At 35.6% G+C, this 20562-nt stretch overlaps 2 protein-coding genes across 2 annotated transcripts; both read left to right on the top strand.

Annotated features, from left to right (window-relative positions):
- The first annotated feature begins 2614 nt into the window (after positions 1 to 2614).
- Positions 2615 to 12217, top strand: LOC100975109 (olfactory receptor 52A5). Its single transcript, XM_057299027.2, has 2 exons — positions 2615 to 2660; positions 8276 to 12217. The coding sequence occupies exon 2, from the start codon at positions 8336 to 8338 to the stop codon at positions 9284 to 9286; it is 951 nt and encodes a 316-aa protein (XP_057155010.2). The 5' UTR covers positions 2615 to 2660; positions 8276 to 8335; the 3' UTR covers positions 9287 to 12217.
- A 7210-nt stretch (positions 12218 to 19427) lies between these two features.
- On the top strand, positions 19428 to 20342 carry LOC100974786 (olfactory receptor 52A4). The gene has a single exon (XM_003819025.5). It carries the CDS (start codon positions 19428 to 19430, stop codon positions 20340 to 20342), a length of 915 nt encoding a protein of 304 aa, XP_003819073.4.
- The last annotated feature ends 220 nt before the right edge of the window (positions 20343 to 20562 follow it).

Genomic DNA, 20562 nt, shown 5'->3' with positions numbered 1-20562 from the left:
TTCCATGATCCCTTCTTTTTTTGCGTGGTAAAGACATCCATCTTAATTTGTAAAATTCTACACGTCATATACATATGGTCAGGCCTTTGTATTTTAAATTTTCGTATTTCATTAAAACATTTATTTTCACTAGATGAATTTTATCAACCATCCATAGTAAAAGCTATTCAAATTTTGTTTCTGTTGTATTTTAACTCAAATGCTTTGTTTCTGCTTTTCTCTGAAAAACGTGCAGATAGGAGTCTATTTTAAAAAACGCATTTTATTTCCTATTACATTTTTCAGGGGTATACATTTCCATTAAAATGCTTATGCAAACCATTGTTTTTATTTATTAGCATGAGTACTAAGGATCCATATCAGTCACCAAAGTAGTGAGTCACATTGCGTCTAAAACAGATGTTTTCCCCATTGTTCCAATGGGTTTTAACTAAATAGTATCTAGTAATATTTTTGTCTCTGGTATTCTAGCATTGTGATTCCTTGAGGTTCACACATTTTTTTGCATGTTTCCAAAAGTATCTTTGGAGCCATTCAGTAGGTCTATATTTGTTAGTTACTCTATAAATAATAAAGTAGTATTTAGATTTCAGAAGTGTACAGATTTTACCTGAGCCTACTTCATATCTATCTGAAAAGTATTTATCTTACTTTTCCTGAAAATATTTCATTTTATTTGGGGTTCATATGTTGTTATTTGTGTCAGGGATTGGCATTCTTATTTGCATTGTTTGTTCACTTTCCTGATGTAAATACTCCGGCTATGGCTGATGTCAAGCTACCAACGTGAAGTCAGTGAAAGCAAAGCTGGAAAGAGATGCTTGAAACCAGCTCTTATAGGCATGATATGAGCTGGTTCTAGTACATAACTGCTCTTAATTCAACACCATTGGTTTTTCTAGGTTGGATATAATTTTACGGGAGGTTACTGACAAGATGGAGTCACTGGCTCTTTATATGTAAAAAGAACAGGTCTCCTGAATAAGTCCAGATCCAATAAGACAGGAGAAAAGCAGTGTGACTCTTGGCAAGAGCATATATCTCAGGCAGATGCAAGAAATCCAGTCTTCAAGACTTCCAGCACTATGCAGAGAATGGGAATCTTTTCCCTCTCTCTACTTTAGGCCAAAGCTGTCAATCCCTTTTCCTTTTTCCTTTTTAATTGATGAGTAGAAATTGTATAAATCTGTGGTGTACATGATGTTTTGATAAATGTATACATTGTGGAATGATTAAATAGAGCTGCTTATCAGTGACGTGCATCTCACATATTTATCTTTTTTATTGTTGTGAGAACACTTAAAAACCTGCTCTCTTAGCAATTTTCAAGTATATATAATATGTTGATGAATTATAGTCACCTTGATGTACAATATATCTCTTGAACTGATTTTCTCCATCTGACTGAAATTTTTTGTCATTTCACCAACATTTCCCCAATCCTCCTGTCTCCCAAAAGTCTGGTAACCATCACTTTATTCTTTGTATTTATGAGTTCAACTTGTAAAATCCATTTTGTAAGGCACAAACTCTTTTTTCAACTGTAAAACCAAGTTTAGCCTAAAGCTGCCTCCTTACATATTTTAATTTCGGCTCAAGGGTTTCTCTGTATATTGTGAACTATAACAAGTGGAGGTATAATGCTTGTGCTAATCACTGAGTTTTGGTCAATCAATTGTAGACACCTGCTCGAATCATGTTCAAATAAGGCAAACGCCAACCTGTAATCAATTCAGTTGTTTCTGTACCTCACTTCTCTTTTCTGTTACCTCAGTTTCCTTTTTCTGTCCATAAATCTTCCACCATGTGGCTGCGCTGGAGTCCCAGAGCCTACTCTTCTAGCTTGCGGGGAGGCTGCCCAATTTGCAAATTGCTCAGTTAAACTTTTCTAAATTTAATTTGGCTGAAGTTTTTCTTTTATCACAACTAAGGAAATAAACGTTAAAAATTCTAGTCCCCAACGCAAAGTTGATATAGATATTATGACTGCACTAACATTTTTGAAAAATACATATCATTGTGTCAGAATTCTGACATGACTGGGACAACTTGAGGAGAGCTGGTTTGTATATAAGAAAGATTTGTGTCACCAAAGTTCATGCAGAAGAAGCTCAGAGAGTGACTGTGATTGGGGCCCTGAGGTACACTTTTCAAAGTCAGCCTCTTTCATGAACCTAATGAGAAATAATTGCTTATCATACAGAAATTAAACTACGAAAATATTCCTTTAATTATCTGTCAGCATTTGTCTACACTGATTAGTCTGAATATTTCAAGACGTTTTAATTTCCCTTTATTGGCTCATTATTTTTATAATTAAGTGCTGTGATGACATTGTCATCATGGTACACTGTCATCTCTTATGAATTTGTAAAAGGAGTTCATTTTGGTTCCAAGTCCTGAAGAGATTCTTTTTGTTTCTGTTTTGTATTTTTAGATACAGAGCTCGATTAGTTAATGAATCTTCTGAGTTCTTAACCATATTCTGCCTCTTGTTTCACTCTTGTCCCAAGTGGTCCTCAAGGCTGGCCAGAGATTTGTGAGACCCAATCCCAAAGGGGCCTTTTGTAATACAAAATGCTCAGGGTTCACTGCCTGAAACATAAACAAAAAAGAGTTCTCCTCTATGGCTTCTACTTATAAGTCCATTGATATCCCTGGTAAGTCTTTGAGCTTGAGATTCTGCATGGTATTTGGGAAAATGAAGAATTCATTCTAAAGAGGACATACGTCTCCTGCGATTCAATATGCCAGGATGATAAAAATGCAACAGAATCTTAAAATAGTTGAGTGTTCAAACTCTAAAATGATGTCTCATGGTATCTCATGCTTTTCAGAATATTTATGATCAGTCGATGAAATGCTGGGTGACATATTTTAAAGTGAGATTTAATAATGGGAGGACATCTAGAGAATGATTATCTGGGCTGATAAGCAAATGGAAAGTTTATTTGCTAAAAGCCAAGAAAATTGAACGTGCTTAGACTGGAGAAGATTTAGGAGAACTGCTCACTGTGTCATCAAATATGTGAAGTTATTTCATGGGATGAGAAGGATAAAGTCTTATAGAAAAATAGCCGGTGCCAATCAACACATTTTTGTTTATTTCTCAATATTTGAAATGGATTATGTCATTAATTTTTACAATCACTCTGTAATGTGTCTCTTTCTATTTTACCAATGAGGAAACTGAGGTAGTTAGAATTTCACAACTGGCTCAAGGGCATGCAAGGCCAAGCAATAGCAGGTCTAGGATGTGACCTCTCTTGACCAGCTTCAGGTTCTGTAGAATTCACTGCTATTATCTATGACTGGTGTCTATTATTAAAATGTAGATTTCAGACCTTTATGAGAAATTAAGAGGGAGGCAGTTTGGAGCTCTATATAAAAAGACCTCGTTGACACTGGAAGCTGTCCTGCGATGTGGCACACTATCTCAGAAAAAAAAAAAAAGAGAGAGAGGGAGAGAGTTTTCTGTCACGGGAAGGTTTCAGGCAGAGATCAAATGGTAACTTTAAAGATGATATAAAGGGATGAGATTTCTGATATTGTAGATAGTGTGGATTAACTCTAGGAGGGAGTGTAAATTTAGACTCCTAAATCACTTAGTAGTTTTAGATCCTTGGAATTAGCTTGTATCACAACTGGAGTGGTAGTTATTCAGGGTTTATTCACACATGCAAGATGTAAGTTTCTAGCGTGTTGACTTTGGCCCAGGAATTTCAAGGACTTTGGGAAGCTTTCTTCTTCCTTTAAACATATGCATATTTGTGCAAACAAAGTTGTTCCCCAGGCTGCCTTTTCTCATCCAGTGCAGTAATTCTCAGTCCAAGAACATGTTTTGCCTCATCTCTCAATGTACCCTTACATCATGTTGGTGGGTCCTCACAGATTTTGATTTGTTGTTAATCCTTCACTATTGTCACATTACTTTATAGTATCCCATCTGGACTATCACAAATACCTTTCTAACAAGATCTTACTATGCCCTTGCTCTCATTCCCTTAAAATCATTTGCTAACCTGCTAGCAGATAGAATTTTTAAAAGGCCAAAGGTCTGGCCTATCACTTACAAACTTTTATTACTTGGCTTAAAATAGTAACTTTACATTTGATCCTTTCCCTTTTACATTTAACCAACTATTATTTCTGTTTATGAACGAGTTTATGTAGTAAAATATTTATTGATATGTATTTCCAGCATGTGTTTCATACTTCTGTGATTTTATACAAACTATTTTGTCTTTAAAGAATTCCCTTGTCTATCTCCTTTATCTGGCCAATATCTACTGAAAAAATATTTCCCTCAATACCCAGTTTTATTCTGCCCAGTTTGATTTAACATACATAAATTCATCAATCTTTATTTAATTAAGGGCTTATTTTCCCCCCTAATGTGAAGTCTTAGGTTATAACTGCTAGCAACAAGAGATATGTCCCTCTTCATGCATCCAAGGGACATTTGGCAATGCTTGAAGGCATTTTTTATTGTTGCTACAAGGAAGTGCTACTGGCATTCAATGGATAGGAGCCAGAGATGCTGCTAAACCTTTTACCGTACAGATGACATCTCCCACAACAAATAATTTATTTGGCTTAAGATGTCAGTGCTGAGATTGAGAAAGTCTGCCCCAGAAAAACAAATTAGGCCTAATGGAAGGTGGAAGTGGAGGTGGAAATAGAAATGGAAATGAAAAACTATCCAGAAGAAAGGTCATTATTTTCTCAACATGGTCTATGGGCTTTTTGATTGAAGGCTTGCTTTTCTATTTTATTTACTTGCTATTTTGTTCACTTGCTTCATCGTCTCTTTTTGCTGTCTTTTCTCTGACTACTCAGTATATACATTGTCAAAGCTTGAATTTGTATGTTACCTTTCAAAGAGTCTCCAGCTCAACTATTACTCATGTGGCCCTGTTAAATTAATCAGAGCAATATTTCTGATAAAGGCAATAATAAATATTTTTGAGCCAAATCGGAGATTATTGCCCAGTATATATGTCAACAAAGAGTCAAACTCTGTAAAATATTTGAAGAGATTTATTCCAAGCCAAATATGAGTGACCATGGCCTGGGACACAGTGCTCAGGAGGTCCTGAGAACATGTGCCCAAGGTAGTCTGGGTGTACCTTGGTTTTATACATTTTAGGGAGACATGAGACTTCAATAAAATACATTTAAGAAATACATTGGTTAGGTCCAGAAATCAGGGGTGCTTCCAGGTTTGTAGGTAGGTTTAAAATTTTTCTAATTGTCAATTAGAAAGGAATATCTGAGTTGCAGTAAGAGGTTATGGAGATCAAAGTTTTATCATGCAGATGAAGCCTCTGGGTAGCAGGCTTGAGAGAGAACAGATTGTAAATGTTTCTTGTTAGACTTAAGGTCTGTGTTGATGTTAATGCTGGAGAGATGTAATGAGGCATGTCTCACCCCCACTTCCCTTCATGGCCTGAACCAGCCTTTCAGGTTAAATTTTAGAGTGCCTTGGATCAGGAGAAAGTCCATTCAAATGGTTGAAGGGACTTAAACTTTTATTTTTTATTTACATTTGGATGGTATGTTGTTCAAGAAGTGGACATATATCAAACAGGTAGCATATAATAAACGTGTTCTATACTGTGCGTCCTATACCTATGTGATAAATTAAAGTGATTGGGGAGTAATGTCCATCAGAATCTTAACAAGCTCACTGATGAAAATAGTTGGTATATTTTTACATCACCCAGCCTCACGTAATTACACTCTGATACATATATCTTGTAATCCTTATTTATTGAATTATATTTATAAAATCTTGACCAGGCTTGGTGGCTCCCGCCTGTAATCCCAGCACTTTGGGAGGCTGAGGCGGGCGGATCACAAGGTCAGGAGATTGAGACCATCCTGGTTAACATGGTGAAACCCCGTCTCTATTAAAAATACAAAAAATTAGCCAGGCGTGGTGACGGGTACCTGTAGTCCCAGCTACTCAGGAGGGGAGGCTGAGGCAGGAGAATGGCGTGAACCCTGGAGGCGGAGCTTGCAGTGAGCCGAGATCGTGCCACTGCACTCCAGCCTGGGCAACAATCTCAAAAATAAGTTAAAAAAAATAAATAAATAAAAAAATCTTAGAGGACAGAAATTTGCATATTTTGTTCTTTCTGGGTAAATACGGCATAAAATTTTGATCCAAGTGTATTTACTTATAACAAGAAGTTCTAGACTTTCATTAATATAATCAACTATATTAATATTAATATATTACTATAATCAATGCTAATTTCATAAATTAAGAATGGTAAAACAATGTAAAATGTTTAAAGATTTTAACTGAGTGATATTTAACACATATTTAATAAATGGTACATGTTACTTTTTGAAGTCCACACATTCAGCAAAATGTAGACAATTAATAAATATGGAATAAATAAATTTATCTTTGTTTCTCAATTGCTTCAAACAATATTTGGATCATAGTGGATACTTAATAAATCTTTGTTAATTAAAATCATTAAATATTAAAGCTCTAATTTATTTTTTGGATAAGTTTTATGGAAAGAAAGAGATGCTTCTGCAATTGCTGGAGATAGCTTATACATGCTCTTTCACTTCCCAGAAACAATCTAAGTATATCGGGGAAAAAGAAAAAATTAAACAAATAGACAATTGAAAGGTGATGAGGCTGGCAGGTTGGTGAGATTTTTCCTTGTTGGCCCCCCACTACTATCTTTATCTATTTTGCAGTCTACTTAAATTATTTCGGAGAGTGAGTTTTGCAATTACTAAAAGAAAATACAGGTAATATGTAAATTATTTAATATTTCACATATTTTGTGATGCAAATATTTTCTTGAAGCAGAGATTAATTCAGACAATAAAAAGCCCTTGAGCTTTGGATGATGAGAAGGCAAAGCCCACTCTACACTGACACTTGTCCCCTGGTAACAGAGATAGAAGGCTCTGGAAGCCTAGAGTGTTACATGTTGGAGTTACCAGTGAAGGGCAGAGACAGAAAAGAGTATTCAAACAGTCCTATGCAAAATAACGTGCCAAAGAAAATCTTCACCTTTACATAAATAATTGTATTTGAGTAGATAGAAGATGTATAGATATATAAAGTTTTATGTAAAGAAAAAAATTATAACATTTCTTAGAGAGTTTCATGTAATTTCAAGTTGTTAAGAAGAGATGATGGTTCAGGCTTAGGGAGGTAACAATGCCTATTTCTAGGTAATGAAAATTAGAGGGTATATGTTGGCACTTGATATTAATACAAGAGATGTGCACATGGCTGAGCATGGTAGGTGAGAAGAAGCTTTGATAGGAAGTGCTGAAGAAAAGACCCATGAATTCAAAAATAAGGAATTAATTTTGTTAGAGAATGCACAGGACAATGTATAAGATATATGATTGGGTTTTGAGAAGACACTGAAAGTTTGAAAAATTAGGTTGAAAGAATTTTGAGCCTATATGAGAAGAATCAGACTACAAAAAAACTAACCTGGAAAAAAAGAAAAAACAGCCAGTGGATTTCAAAACTAAAGAACATTTCAGTCAAACTTGTCTTCTGATTATGACCAGAATGGTCTACAGCACTGTGGATCCTTTCTTTTTTTTTTTTTTTTTTTTTTTTTTTGACAGTCTCGCTCTGTCGTCCAGGCTGGAGTGCAGTGGTGTGATCTTGGCTCACTGCAAGCTCCGCCTCCCGGGTTCATGCCATTCTCCTGCCTCAGCCTCCCAAGTAGCTGGGACTACAGGCGCCGGCCACCACGCTGGCTAATTTTTTGTATTTTTAGTAGAGATGGGGTTTCACCGTGTTAGCCAGGATGGTCTCGATCTCCTGACCTCGTGATCCACCCGCCTTGGCCTCCCAAAGTCCTGGGATTACAGGCATGAGCCACTGTGCCCGGCCTGTGGATCCTTTCTTTATGGCTAATGTAGATGAAGTCTAGTTTTAAAATTCTTTGCTCTGCATTAAATAATTTTTTTTTTTACAATTTCAATTGGTAAGTCACAGAAAAAGTATATAATGCTGAGTAATAAACGTAAAATATTGTTGATCCAATAGTCATGAACCAGAAAAAAGCCATCTAATCCATTTAATTTTGCCCATTGAAAATGATTAAGACATGGAGAAACAGAACCTGATGTTTGTCTTTCAGTGACTTTGGTAAAGGAGACAGAAAATTAGAGAAGATTAGTTAGAATAGAAAATACAACATGATACATTCCTAAAATAACTAAAGTATATTTTCCTAAAATAAATTAACATATTTTTAATTTTTAATTCATCAAGGCTCAACAGAGAATAGAAGATGAAACAGCAAGTCTACCACTTGATTCTGCTGAACAAATCATGCCGACATTCAATGGCTCAGTCTTCATGCCCTCTGTGTTTATACTAATTGGGATTCCTGGTCTGGAGTCAGTGCAGTGTTGGATTGGGATTCCTTTCTCTGCCATGTATCTTATTGGTGTGATTGGAAATTCCCTAATTTTAGTTATAATCAAATATGAAAACAGCCTCCATATACCCATGTACATTTTTTTGGCCATGTTGGCAGCCACAGACATTGCACTTAACACCTGCATTCTTCCCAAAATGTTAGGCATCTTCTGGTTTCATTTGCCAGAGATTTCTTTTGATGCCTGTCTTTTTCAAATGTGGCTTATTCACTCATTCCAGGCAATTGAATCAGGTATCCTTCTGGCAATGGCCCTGGATCGCTATGTGGCCATCTGTATCCCCCTGAGACATGCCACCATCTTCTCCCAGCAGTTCTTAACTCATATTGGACTTGGGGTGACACTCAGGGCTGCCATTCTTATAATACCTTCCTTAGGGCTCATCAAATGCTGTCTTAAACACTATCGAACTACAGTCGTCTCTCACTCTTACTGTGAGCACATGGCCATTGTGAAGCTGGCTACTGAAGATATCCGAGTCAACAAGATATATGGCCTATTTGTTGCCTTCGCAATCCTAGGGTTTGACATAATATTTATCACCTTGTCCTATGTCCAAATTTTTATCACTGTCTTTCAACTGCCCCAGAAGGAGGCACGATTCAAGGCCTTTAATACATGCATTGCCCACATTTGTGTCTTCCTACAGTTCTACTTTCTTGCCTTCTTCTCTTTCTTCACACACAGGTTTGGTTCACACATACCACCATATGTTCACATCCTCTTGTCAAATCTTTACCTGTTAGTCCCACCTTTTCTCAACCCTATTGTCTATGGAGTGAAGACCAAGCAAATTCGTGACCATGTTCTGAAAGTGTTTTTCTTCAAAAAAGTAACTTGATCATTAGTGACTCCTATAGAGATTTAGGGTTGGTTCTAAGTAAAAACCTAAATATAATGAAAGTCACAGATCAATATTCTCAAACTACTAGCTCAACACATACCTGTAATTCTAGCTATGTCTCACTTTTTAGTATTTGCTTTGAATCTATATTTTGATACATTTGGAATCATTTATCTGTGTCTTATCTACTTTATCTGAAATACTTATCAATATAAAAATAATATGAAATCAGTAATACTGATATCTACAACATAAAACTTAATGTAATGCAACCAATGACTATAAACACCAAGGAATTTACACAGGAGAGAATGCAAAAAAAATTGAAAAATATTAAACATATTCACAAATATCATTTTTAGGAAAACAAAATCAGTGATTTGGGCTTACATATCAAATATCCTTCTAGAACCACACAATTTTATTGATTTTTACCTAACTTGAGTTTTACTCAAATTTGGAAGTTTAAGTTCTAAAATTGAACATACAAATTCTGTTACCCACTGAAAGCATCTTGAGTACAGAAACTGTATCTTATTTACCCTTTATCAGGAAAACAGGGGACAATGCCTGAGAATTCGTAGAATCTAAGTAAAAATGACATTGAATAATGAACAGAGTAAACATTTTCTTTGTGTCAATTAATGGTATTCAAAAGCCACAAATTTGGAGGCTCTAAGTAATATGCAATCTTACCATACAGAAAACCTGCATGCTAGAGATTTTATTCCAATATTATCAGGGTAAAAGAAAGGTGAAGACTTGAAATAATCATTATGCAAACCTGAAACAATATATTAGCTAAACCCAGAACTGGCATATAAGAAACCACCTCCTGAATAAGGACTTTAGTCAAGACTTAGAACCAAACAAATTTTTTTTTCCTTAAGAATCAAGTTGACAGAGAGAGTCATCTGAATCACTAATTTTGAAAAGATGCATGGTCAAAGAAAGAAATAATACGGTAAAACGTTCTGATGTAAAAAATCATATCATTCAAGAGGCAGACATAGATACATATAATTTTGGGGAAAAATCTTGTCAATAATGTAGAAATGACTTTGAGTCATAATATTTTTTTAATAAAGTTTATGTAAACATTAACTATGTTTAGAAAGAATCAAAAATACATGACAAAAGATAAAACAACATGTTAGTTGATAGGCAGACATATTAAAAATTGTTGAATTAGATAAGCAAAACTTAATAATGAAATAACCATTTTAATTCTGGATTAGAGCATTAAATATTTCAGTGGTTGTGCCATTAATAACGCAGAATGAATAATTAATGAGGAGTCATTCTCCCAAAAGAAAAAAAAATCATAAATATATGAATTCTTTCAGAAAAGTTAGTATACATGAAGGATAAAGAATGAAGATAATAAGTAAGTGATACTCCTAAATAAGAAACCAAAACAAACAATATGATGATAACTACAGATTAATCATGAGTGAATGAAAAAACTGTATTTCAAAATATCTGGTATAAAAATGCACCAAATTATATAAATGAAAATAGACAAAACACCCATATTGGAAAAAATCAACAGAAAATAAAAATTTCAACATAGGTCTATCAGAAAAAAACACATTACATATCCTAAAAGACACATTTTTTTTTCATTCTCTGGAGTATGAGGGAAGACAAACAACAAAGATCTTAAAAATGCACATTATCTAATGGAAAAAAGTTAAATGAAAAATTTGTGTCATAATTAGACTGTGGGTTGGCATTTCAAGCCATTTAAACCTGTAATTAATAAAAAGAACAATTACAGTGCATAATAATATTACTAGTTTCTGAAACAATGTTGTCCCTGTCCAGTGTTCTCTGCTAAAGAAACCCCAGCTGAAGCAATTTCCACATGGAGTACAGCACCTGGTCCAGCTGATTTCAGCTAGGTCCCAGTCAGCACACAGATCTGTTTGACTTCTTGGTTGCTTTTTGGTCTTCTTTACAGGTCAAATTTGTTCCATGCTGAAGATCTGGGTTCATATTCCCTTTTTTTAAGGTATAAAAAAAGACCTGGCCTCAAAATGAGGTTGTACACATAGTTTCTGAGAGTCTGCTCCATTGCTTTTCAATTGAGGGCTCTGGCTAATTGGATGCAGAATCCGAGGTGAAGGACAGCCACCTACAGCAGCTAGAGGGCTGAGATATGAGTCAGACTGATATGCCCTGACTATGATGCAATGAACATCTTAAAAAGAGAAATTTATTCCAAGAATAAATTGTTTGAGGGCTCGAAGGGATTGCCTTAAGTTAAAGATGGATAAATAGGTATCCTAGCTAGGAATCAAAAAGGTCTGGGTTTCTCCATTACCCTTCCTTTAACATTCTACATACTCCTGGGCATGTTACTTCCTCTTCTCTACAATGGGGCTAACAATACGAGCCTCAGAGACTTGTGAGGAATATGTGAGAAAAGGCTCACCAAGCATGTAGCACAGATCCAGGCTAAAACACACCTTAAACATGTAGGCCCAGGTGTACATACTCTGAGAATTAAGATGCAGAGAAAAATGATTTCAGGATTAAGTGCAAAGAGACGGAAATGAATGGAGCAGAGTGCCGGGATAGCTGTGTGGCTGATGATCCTCTAGCTGGAGCTAGGTCAGTGTCTTTGGGCAGAGCTGTGTGTAACATTCTCAGAAGCATGCTGAGACAACAGAATACCTTGGTGATCTTTATTCAATTGTGTATTTTTACTGAGACGGAATTCACATGCCATAATATTTGCAATTTTAAAGTATGCAATTTGATGATTTTTAGTGTATTATAAAGGCTGTGCAACCATCATCACTACCTAATTGAAAATACTTTTGTCATCCTAAAAAAAAATCTATACACATTAGTAGTCACATCCCATTACTTCTGCTCCCCCCATCTCCAGTCTTAGCAACTGCTAATCTCTTTTCTGTTTCAATGGATTTTTCTGTCTGGACGCTTTATATAAATAAAGCATTACATATGTGAACTCTTGTATTGACTTTTTTTTCAATTCTTTTCAATTAATTCTTATATTAATGTAATATTTTAAATGTTCATCCATGTACCATATATCAGTAATGCATTTCTTTTTAAGGCTGAGTAATGTTCCATTAAATGGGTATGCCACATTTTATTCATTTATTCATCAGTTGAAAGACATTTACAATGCTTCCACTTTTTGGCTATCGTTAGCTTTCATTAAAAAACATCACTAAAAGACCCATTTGATGTTATTTGTCATACATTTAAAACCAGTCTCGTCAACATTTTTGTGTATTTTTCTTCAGTAAAATTCATTTGCAGGGAAGAAGGAATAGACAAGTGTACATTTAAATTCAAAGATGAGATGAGATATGATGAGACCAGATGAGATAAAATAGTTGAATAGCAAGCAAAGAATGAAAGCAAGATCGTAGATGAACTATGAAAGAAATGGAGCATAGCAGAAATAAGATGAGATCAACAGATTTAATGTATCTCATTCTGTCAAATTGTTGTTGGCAGAATGAGGAAAGTGAACTGGTAAAAATACAAAGAAAAACATTAGAAATAATACTCTCCAGGTATAGGATATTGATTATCTCTGCAAGGAGGGTGGGAAATATTGTGGAAGTGCAGAAGAAGTGTGATTCCATTGTATTGAACCTTCCCTCAAGAAACTGTGATGGATTACATGGATTTTTTAGTTATGCTTTATGTATTTTTTATATATTTTTTATTGTATAATATATTTGGCAAAAAAAGATAGGTGAATATATTCCTGATGTAGTACTTGGCAAACAACTTAGTTTAACAGAAGTTAAACAGTATTTTTATATTCATAGTAAAATTATCTCCTAATGTGTTTTAGTTTCTTTAGCAAATATTTATTAAGATTATTCCATGCTTTAAGAACTATGATTAGAATTTAGGATAAAGGAATGTTCCTGAAGGCAGTGACCATAAAGGTGCAGCCCTGTTTCTTACATTCATTCTTTGTGTAAATACGATGTTTGTCGAATTTTTAAAACTTAATTATTGCCTTGTTTTTTCAGTTACAAAGAGATCTATGTTAGATTTTCCTACGCTGTAGATTTTTCTTTTTTCCTCGGGGATCGATCAATGTTCTCTTTTTTTTTTTTTTTCTTTTTTAAACTTTATTTTTGGTTCAGGTGGAACATGTGTAGGTTTTTTAACTGGGAAATTGCATATCACTGGGATTTGATGTACAAATGATTTCATCAAACAGATAGTGAATGTAATACCCAATAAATAGTTTTTCAAACCTCACCCTTTTCCCACCCTCTGACCTCAAGTAAATGCTGGTGTCTGTTGTTCCCTTCTTTGTGGCCATGTGTACTCAAAGTTTATCTTCCACTTACAAGTGAGAACATGTGTTATTTTGTTTTCTGTTCCTTCATTAATTCACTTAGGATTATGGCCTCCAGCTGCATTCATGTTGCTGCAAAGGATATGGTCCCTTTCTTTTTATGGCTGTATAGTATTCCATGGTGTATATGCACTACATTTTCTTTATGGAGTCCACCATTGATGAGCATCTAGGTTGATTCCATGTTTTCACTATTGCGAATAGCATTGTGATGAACACAGAAGTGTATGTGTTTTTTTGGTAGAATAATTTACATTCCTTTAGGTGTATATCCGGTGAGGAGCTTGCTGGGTCGAATGGTAGTTCTGTTGCAAGTTCTTTGAGAAATCTCCAAACTGTGTTCTACATTGGCTAGATTAATTTACATTCTCACTGGCAGTGTGTAACCATCCTTTTTTCTCTACAACCTCACCAGCATATTACTTTTTGACCTTTTAAAAATAACTATTCAGACTGATGTAAGGTAGTATCTCATTGTGGCTTTGATTAGTATTTCTCTAATGATTAGTGATGAGCATTTTTAATATGCTTGATGGCCCCATGAATATCTTCTTTTGAGAAATACCTGTTCATGTTCTTTGCCTACTTTTTAATGGGGTTGGTAGACCTTTCTTGGATGCGTATTTTGCAAATATTTTCTTCTATTCTGTAGCTTGTCTACTTACTCTGTTAATAGTTTTTCTTGCTGTGCAGAAACTTTTTAGTATAGTTATGTCTATTTTTGTTTTTGCTGCAATTGCTTTTGGATCCTTCATCATAAAATCTTTGCCAAGGCCTGGGTCCAGAATAGTATTTCCTAGATTTTCTTCTTGAGTTTTTATAGTTTGAGGTCTTACATTTAAGACTTTAATTAATCTTGAATTGATATTTAAAGGATGTTCTATTCAGTAAACGGTGCTGGGATAACTGGCTAGCCATATGCAATCTTCTGCGTCGGTTACAGAAGATTGTATTGGCTAGCCAGTTATCCCAGCACCATTTACTGAATAGGACATGCTTTACCAATTACTCATATTGTCAACTTTGTTAAACATAAGATGGTTGTAGGCATGCAGCTTAATTTCTGAATTCTCTAACCTGTTCCATTGGTTTATGTGTCTAATTGTGTAGCAGTACCATGCTGTTTTAGTTTCTGTAGACTTGGAGTATAGTTTGAAGTCATCTGGTGTGACTCCATGACTTTGTTCTTTTGCTTGCTATTGTTTTGGCTATTCAGTCTCTTTTTGGGTTCCATATAAATTTTAGATTTTTTTTTCTAATTATGTGAAAAATGTCACTGGTAATTGGATAGGAATAACATTGAATCTGTAAATTGCTTTGGGAAATATGGCCATTTCACAACACTGATTCTTTCTATCCATGAACATGAAATGTTTTATGATTTGTTTGTGTCATCTCTGATGTCTTTGAGCAGTGTTTTTAAATTCTCATTGTAGAGATCTTTCACCTCCCTTGTTAGCTGTATTATTAGGTATTTTATTCTGTTTGTGGCTATTGTGAATGGAATTGCATTCTTTATTTGGCCCTCATCTTGGATGTTGTTGATGTGTAGAAATTCTACTCATTTTTGTACACTAATTTTGTATTCTGAAATTTTATTTCAGTTGTTTAGCAGTTCTAACAGCCTCTGAGCAGAGACTATGGGGTTTTCTAGGTATAGAATCATATTGCGGGTGAAGAGAGATAGTTTGACTTCCCCTCTTCTTATTTGGATCCCTTTTGTTTCTTGTTTCTTTTTATTGTCGATTGTTCTGGCTGGGACTTCCAGTACTTTGTTGAATAGGAGTGGTGAGAGTGGGCATCCTTGTCTTGTTCCAGTTCTCAAGGGGAATGCTTCCACTTTTTGCCCGTTTAGTATGACATTGGGTGTAGGTTTGTAATAGGCAGCTTTTATTATTTTGAGGTATGTGCCTTTAATGCCTAGTTTGTTGAGGACTTTTAACATGAAGGGATGTTGAATTTTACGAAAAGCTTTTCTGTACCTATTGAGATAATCATGTGGTTTTGTTTATAGGTCTGTCTATGTGATGAATTACATTTATTGTTATATGTATGTTGAACCAATCTTGCATCCCAGGAATAAAACCTACTTGATCTTGGTGGATTAGCTTTTTGATGTGCTGCTGGATTTTGTTTGCTAGTATTTTGTTGAGGATTTTTGACTCTATGTTCATCAGAGATATTGGCCTAAAGATTTCTTTTTTCCTTGTGTCTCTCCCAGGTTTTGGAATCAGAACAAATCTGGCCTCACAGAATGGGTTAGGGATTAGTCCCTCCTCCTCAACTTTTTGGAATCATTTTAGTAGGATGAGTACTAGCTCTTTTTTTATACTTCTTTGTAGAATTTGGCTGTTTATCTGGTCCAGGGCTTTTACTGGTCGGTAGGTTTTTTATTAGTGATTCAATTTTGGAACGTGTTATTGGTCTGCTTAAAATTTCAATTTCTTCCTGGCTCAATATTGAGAGGTTGTATGTTTCCAGGAATTAGTCTATTTCATTTAGGTTCTCTGGTTTGTGTTGTTCTGCATTAATTAATTTTAAATAAGGAAAAACTAAAAGCCAAAACATATATGCATTTTAAATTAAACTCTGTATTAAAGATATTTAAGAGTAGGGAACTTCTTGGGATCAAGAGATTGTTAAAAAAAAAAAGCTTGTGATTTACTTTTCTAGGAAGGACTGCTCTAATTTTCTGTCTCTTAAAATAGGACAAAAATCATCTGTGCATAATTGATTTTCCTCCCTTTCTCTTAGCAAGTCTTACTTCTTACAGGGATTACTGTACTCTCAACCCTCTTCTGCCTACCACTTCCAAACACACTTCTTTCTTGGATCACTGAAATGCCTTCTGGAAATCCTTTGATGGTCAAGAGTAAATACAAGGTACAATATTTGTTTTGTTTTTGATTCCCTTTCCTTACCAAGCATACAATAACGCTGTCCAATTTGTTCAGAGATGAAATGGAGTCTCAATCGATGCATTGCCTTATTTTAGTGTCCTTTTTCTTTGTCAAATAAGTGAGAACGAGATAAACCCTATCTCTGGGGCTCTGAGAGACAGGGATGTGTTTTACTAACAGAAGATGCTTCAACACTGCCATCTCCTGGCCATACTGGATATGCCAGGCCCCCAGGGAATTGAGCAAGCCGCTAACCCTTAGAAATGGCTGGCTTTAAACTTCCATCTTTGCCCTAGGGAAAAAATAATATCTCTCAGGATTTGAGAAAGGCTAATAAAACTTTGGTAATCAGGGAAAATTATGTAACAAACCACAAATATTACATAGCTGGGACCAGCAGAGAGCAACTTTCCTCTGTGCCAGTCACTTGTCACTGTTGCTTCTGGATATTGAGTAAGTTATAGTTAGGAATGTGTACAGCTCAAGTGGAGGTGAAACAGTACATCTTGAAGTACAAGTACAAGTGCAGCTAATGAATGTAGACTCCAGAAAAAATCCAAATCATAAACATGAAGAGTATATTTTTGTTAGGGTCTGACTTTGAAATTCTATGAACTACAATTAAAGAACAATAATGATAAGTTGAAGAATCTACTTTGGAAGATTGAGATGTTAAGGGCAGTTAGGAGCCTGCTATTGGAGAAGTAATTTAGACCTGCAGATGTTTTACTTGAAAGAGAGAAGGATCATGAGTGTGTAGGGAAGTTGAAACTATCCCTCTGAAGGTTGAAGTCTACGTCTGTTAAAATGAATCGACAAAAGACAAATTAACAGGAAAAAGACATAGAATTTTATTAACATGCATAAGCATGGAGAACTCCAAGGAGAATGATTACCTGATAACTCAATTAAGCACAGATGCTTATATATCCTTCTTTATAGGGGAGGGGAGAGATTGAATGGGACCTGAGAAGAGACAATAGTTTGAGATGAAGTTCATCTGGGCTCAGGTGTGGTGTTTAATTTTCAGTGTCTCCCTCTGTAATATGAGTTTTAATCTTCTCTGGTTAATGGAATTTCAGGGAAGGGATTGAAGGCAATTGTGTTCCTCTTTAGGGGTCTAGCGTCTAGGTAGATAAGGGAACTTCAGAGAATAACCTCATCCCATGCTTTGGGAAAGACAAAGAAGTGAAAGACAGGAAGGGCTGGGGGATATCAGAGAAACCTTGCGGTTGCTTCTTTAGTTCAGAATGTTAAAGTGCTATATTTAGGGATATTGGTTTTCTGGGCTCTAACAATGTAATGATCTCCAAAACATTCCAGAGTTTAAATCTGTGGTTATTATGGTGACTAGGGGCCAGGGAAGAACACAGAATAATATTTGGATGTGATGACTTGAGTTATGGAGAAATATTAGAAATGCTTAGCACACAACTTATAAAATTTATGGATCACCTTGATTTAGACCTAGACAACTAATCACTTGCATAACCTCTCTGCTCTCACTTAAAAAAAAATCATTGATGCATAATATTGTGTTACCAGCCCTGCAACTGAACCATAGTTATTTGCCAGTGTATGGTTACTGGAAATTGTTAAGTGTCCCAGCCACAGCCATTATATTGCAATCAGAATTTTGTTTTGCATGTTTCTCTATTTCTGCTGCTTCCCAAGGCACTTCCACCTCAACATGTTTGTCAATTATTTCCCATTGAATTTCTTGGAGAATTTTCAAATAGTCTCATCCCATCATATTTTTCTTATGTCAACTTTTCCAGAAGATAAAAAAAAAAAATAGAGCTTTCGACTTTCCTTCAGCAGTAAGTAGCCTGATTTCTTTTTTTTTTATTATTATTATACTTTAAGTTTTAGGGTACATGTACACAACGTGCAGGTTAGTTACATATGTATACATGTGCCATGTTGGTGTGCTGCACCCATTAACTCGTCATTTAACATTAGGTATATCTCCTAATGCTATCCCTCCCCCCTCCCCCCACCCCACAACGGGCCCAATGAGAACACATGGACACAGGAAGGGGAACATCACACACCAGGGCCTGATTTCTATGTAAGGGTTATATCTGTTCACACTGCCTCCATATGGAGATTCAGGCTTCCAAACTCATTAACTAAACCTCACCTCTAACTAATTCAACATCTTCTTCATGGTTCCCCTGACGATACAACCTGAGGTTCCTCTTCTCCTAAACCAGGTACTCTAAAATCTCCTTAATTTTAAATTTATATATAAATAGTTTAAATATGTCTTTACCCTCCAATGTGTGGAAAAAGTCCTGGTGTGAGAGGTTTAGGGTGCTTATATGAACTACAGAGTTTTTGTATAAGGCTTGTCTCCTGTATCAGAATTGCTATGGTAATACACCAAAATTATGTGACTGTCATTGTCTACTGAATGGAGTCTGAGTCTTGCAGCAGTGTCATATTTGAACACTTGGGGCTAAAGCTAGAATAAATGTTTGTATTTCTCTGTCTAAAATATAATCCCAAATATAAATATTTGTATTCCTGCTTTCCATGAACAGGTTAGAAGAGGAAAGAGAAAATGGAGTTGGGGAACAAGGAAAGCACCACTAAGCAGGTTGATCATATTGGCCTCTTCTCAGAAATGATGTCCAAAAGTCTTCACTGAGTGTGGCTGGGTGATTTTGCTAAAGTGTAAACTGGTGAACCTTTCTATGGGTCTTTATATTGGCATTTTTTCATTCATTAAAAAAGAGATAAGTAAGTTGATGGAGTTGGTTCTCCTAATTCTGCTATTCAATAACTTTGTGATTGGATAAGCATAAAGTATATAAAAGTACAGAGAATCACAGCTTGGCAAACTTTCTCCCCTTTCTAAGAAGACCCCTGAATGGCCCTGCCTATTACAAATGGTACCTTGTCCATGCCCTTTGTGCTGACATTTATTGGGATCCCCAGTTTTGAATCTGTACAATGCTGGATTGGGATTCCATTCTGTGCTACGTATGTCATTGCTCTGATTGGAAATTCTCTACTTTTGATCATCATCAAATCTGAGCCAAGCCTCCATGAACCCATGTATATCTTCCTGGCCACGTTAGGAGCCACAGACATTTCACTTAGCACCAGCATTGTGCCCAAGATGCTTGGTATTTTTTGGTTCCATTTGCCAGAGATATATTTTGATGCTTGCCTCTTTCAGATGTGGCTCATCCACACATTTCAAGGCATTGAATCAGGAGTCCTGCTAGCCATGGCTCTGGACCGCTATGTAGCGATCTGTTATCCTCTGAGGCGTGCTATAGTATTCACTCGACAGCTAGTCACTTATATTGTAGTTGGAGTGACATTGCGGCCTGCCATTCTGGTAATTCCATGCCTATTGCTTGTAAAATGCCATCTGAAACTCTACCGAACCAAGTTAATATCCCACACTTACTGTGAACACATGGCCCTTGTGAAGCTTGCCACTGACGATGTTTACATTAATAAGGTCTATGGTATCCTTGGAGCATTTATTGTTGGTGGGCTTGACTTCATTTTCATCACCCTCTCCTATATTCAAATATTTATCACTGTCTTTCACTTGCCTCTGAAAGAGGCACGACTTAAGGTATTTAATACATGTATTCCCCATATATATGTCTTCTTCCAATTCTATCTCCTTGCTTTTTTTTTCATTTTCTACTCGCAGATTTGGATCTTATATCCCATCATATGTACATATCACCTTGTCCAGTCTTTACCTACTGGTCCCACCATTCCTCAACCCCTTTATCTATGGGATAAAGACCAAGCACATTAGAGATAAGGTAGTAAAAATATTCTGTTCCAAAGATGAGGCTTGAAATTTGATTGAAATAGTTTCTTCATAAAGATAATAGCTCACCTATTACTAGACCTATGAGATCCAGTCAATGGTTTGGGGTATCATTATGATTGATGAATAAATTAATGTGTATGTATACACACACCTACAAACATATATACACATATATATTCATATCTCTGCAAGCATTTTTCTA

This window comes from Pan paniscus, chromosome 9 (genome assembly GCF_029289425.2).
Source record: "Pan paniscus chromosome 9, NHGRI_mPanPan1-v2.0_pri, whole genome shotgun sequence".
Taxonomy (NCBI): domain Eukaryota; kingdom Metazoa; phylum Chordata; class Mammalia; order Primates; family Hominidae; genus Pan; species Pan paniscus.
This window is presented reverse-complemented; position numbering and strand designations above follow the sequence as displayed.

Coding starts and splice junctions, on each gene's coding strand:
- LOC100975109 (XM_057299027.2), top strand. CDS start 8,336: ATGCCGACATTCAATGGCTCAGTCTTCATGCCCTCTGTGTTTATACTA.
- LOC100974786 (XM_003819025.5), top strand. CDS start 19,428: ATGGCCCTGCCTATTACAAATGGTACCTTGTCCATGCCCTTTGTGCTG.